This window comes from Solenopsis invicta, chromosome 11, assembly GCF_016802725.1.
Source record: "Solenopsis invicta isolate M01_SB chromosome 11, UNIL_Sinv_3.0, whole genome shotgun sequence".
NCBI lineage: Eukaryota > Metazoa > Arthropoda > Insecta > Hymenoptera > Formicidae > Solenopsis > Solenopsis invicta.
Window position 1 is genome coordinate 8188921 of NC_052674.1, and position 2229 is coordinate 8191149.

Below are 2229 nucleotides of genomic sequence, written 5' to 3' on the forward strand. Positions count from 1 at the left end.
AGCCGCTCTTGATAGAGATTCCAGTCTTCACCAATATTAAATTCGGACAGCGCTCCAATCGTTGAAAGAAAAGTAATGTTCGGCATCGCTTCTTTAGGTACCTGAGTCTTTACTTGTTGTGCTTGCTACTGCATTAAATTTTGCTGCTGCTGCAGTTGCCTTTGCCACTCTGCTAGCTGCATCTGCTCTTGATGCAACTTGGCTTTTAATTGCTCCTGCTCCTGACGTCTCTGATCTCAATTGTTACATCCGCCTTGATTGTACTTCTCGTTCAATTTCCGATGCACCCGCTTTGCCAGAATATCCTCGTCGCCAATTGTGATGTCTTATGGGTGGTAAATAAGTAATATATGTGAACGAAACTATATTTATTATACTGAGAATGCCAAATGAATATTAGTAACGCAAGGGAGCAGTCGCACGTTGGTTAGTAACAACGAAAAAGAGAGTCGGTTCTTGGCGGGAACACATAGGCGCCAAACGCTGCATAGGGACTAACTAAAATAACTATAATAAAATTACTAGCGCATAATATCACATTGTAAAAGAAACTATAAATGTAATAATTGTCAGGAAGTTGGCCATTTTATAAAAGAGTGTCCTAAATTGCAAAAGGAAGATGTAAAAGCTTTCATATCAATTGCCTTGTCCGCAACGGAAATAGAACAAATATCAGATGATCATAAATCATGGTATCAAGATAGTGGAGCAACACATCACATGACTGGAAATCTAAGTTGGATGTCAAATCTCACAACGATAGAAAATTCTGCAACGATAATGTTAAGCGATTCAACGAAACTAAAATCATATAACATGGGCGATGTACACATGACAGCTTGTAATGGTAAGGAATGGTATCCCATAGTACTTCAGCAAGTCTTGTATGTACCAGAGTTAACATTCAACCTTTTCTCGTTAACAACTGCGTTGGATAAAGGATACACTCAACAAGCAAATGCAAGTCAGTCAATTATCCTTGAAAATAACAATCCAGTACTAATAGCAGACAGAACAAAAGGATTATTTCGAATGAGAGTAAGGAACAATAAAGATCAATGTTTGACAGCTATATAAATAAAAGATTGGCACAAACGACTTGCACACCAAAATGTCACTTATGTCAGAGACATACTGAAAAGAAACGACATAAAATATATCGACGACTGGAATGGTTACGTATGTGAAGGATGTGCTTACGGCAAGCAATGTCGCACTACACACAAAACGAATCCGAATACAGCTACAGAATGTCTGGATGTCATACACGTAGATTTAGGAGAAATGAACGAATTTTCATTAGGAGGAGCCAAATACTTTCTCTTGTTTAAGGACGACTATAGCCATTATCAAACCATATATTTTTTGAAAAATAAGTCAGAAGCAATTGAAAAGCTCAATATTTTTCTAAAGTTGATTAACAATCAATTTGGTCGACAGGTTAAAACTCTAAAGTCAGATATGTGCCGACATTGCCACCATTTTTATTATTGCCATCATTGCCATTTTTTTGATAACATTTCCATCATTGCATTCATTTCATTATGCGATTCTATTTCCATATTGCCATTCCATTGCCATCATTAACATCGAGAACATTGTCATAATTGCCATCATTTCCACCATTGCCGTCATTGCCGTCAGGCTATATATATTGTCATTGTCATCATTTCCATTATTGCCATTCCATTAACATCATTGCATTCATTCCAATATTTCCATCCCATTGCCATCCCATTTCCATCATTTCCACAGTTGCCATCGATTAATATCGAGAAGAATTTGATTAAAATCCGTTACTTTACTGATTAACAGTTTAATACCTTATATCGTATATTATTATATAATTCTTAATTAATTTTTTTTTGTAAAGTTTTGATTAATCTTTACGTGATATTTCGTAAAAACTGTTGAAAGGTTGTATTAAAATCAGATCAATAATCTTCACGTTTGTAAGTTAGAGAATAAAAATAATACTCAAGTATCCATATATTTCATTGATTTTTATTACATTATTATTATTATTATTATTATTATTATTATTTATTGTGCCATATTAATCGCGCGTATTGTCATTTGTAAATCATGCGTATGCATGTATATGCCATTGTAACATAATGAAAAAAGAGTGGGCGCTTTCTAGTCTCTCTACGTCCCTGCGCAGAAATCGTCCGAAATCCTCTTTCTGAATTTTACGGCCTAAACGTAGCACGGAAAACGTGAAGGGTC

General features: G+C 35.3%; 1 protein-coding gene across 1 annotated transcript; it reads left to right on the forward strand.

Annotated features, from left to right (window-relative positions):
- Nucleotides 1–389: 389 nt before the first annotated feature.
- Nucleotides 390–1077, forward strand: LOC120359010. The gene is made up of 2 exons (XM_039455204.1): nucleotides 390–422; nucleotides 574–1077. The coding sequence occupies exons 1-2, from the start codon at nucleotides 390–392 to the stop codon at nucleotides 1075–1077; spliced, it is 537 nt and encodes a 178-aa protein (XP_039311138.1).
- Nucleotides 1078–2229: the final 1152 nt, after the last annotated feature.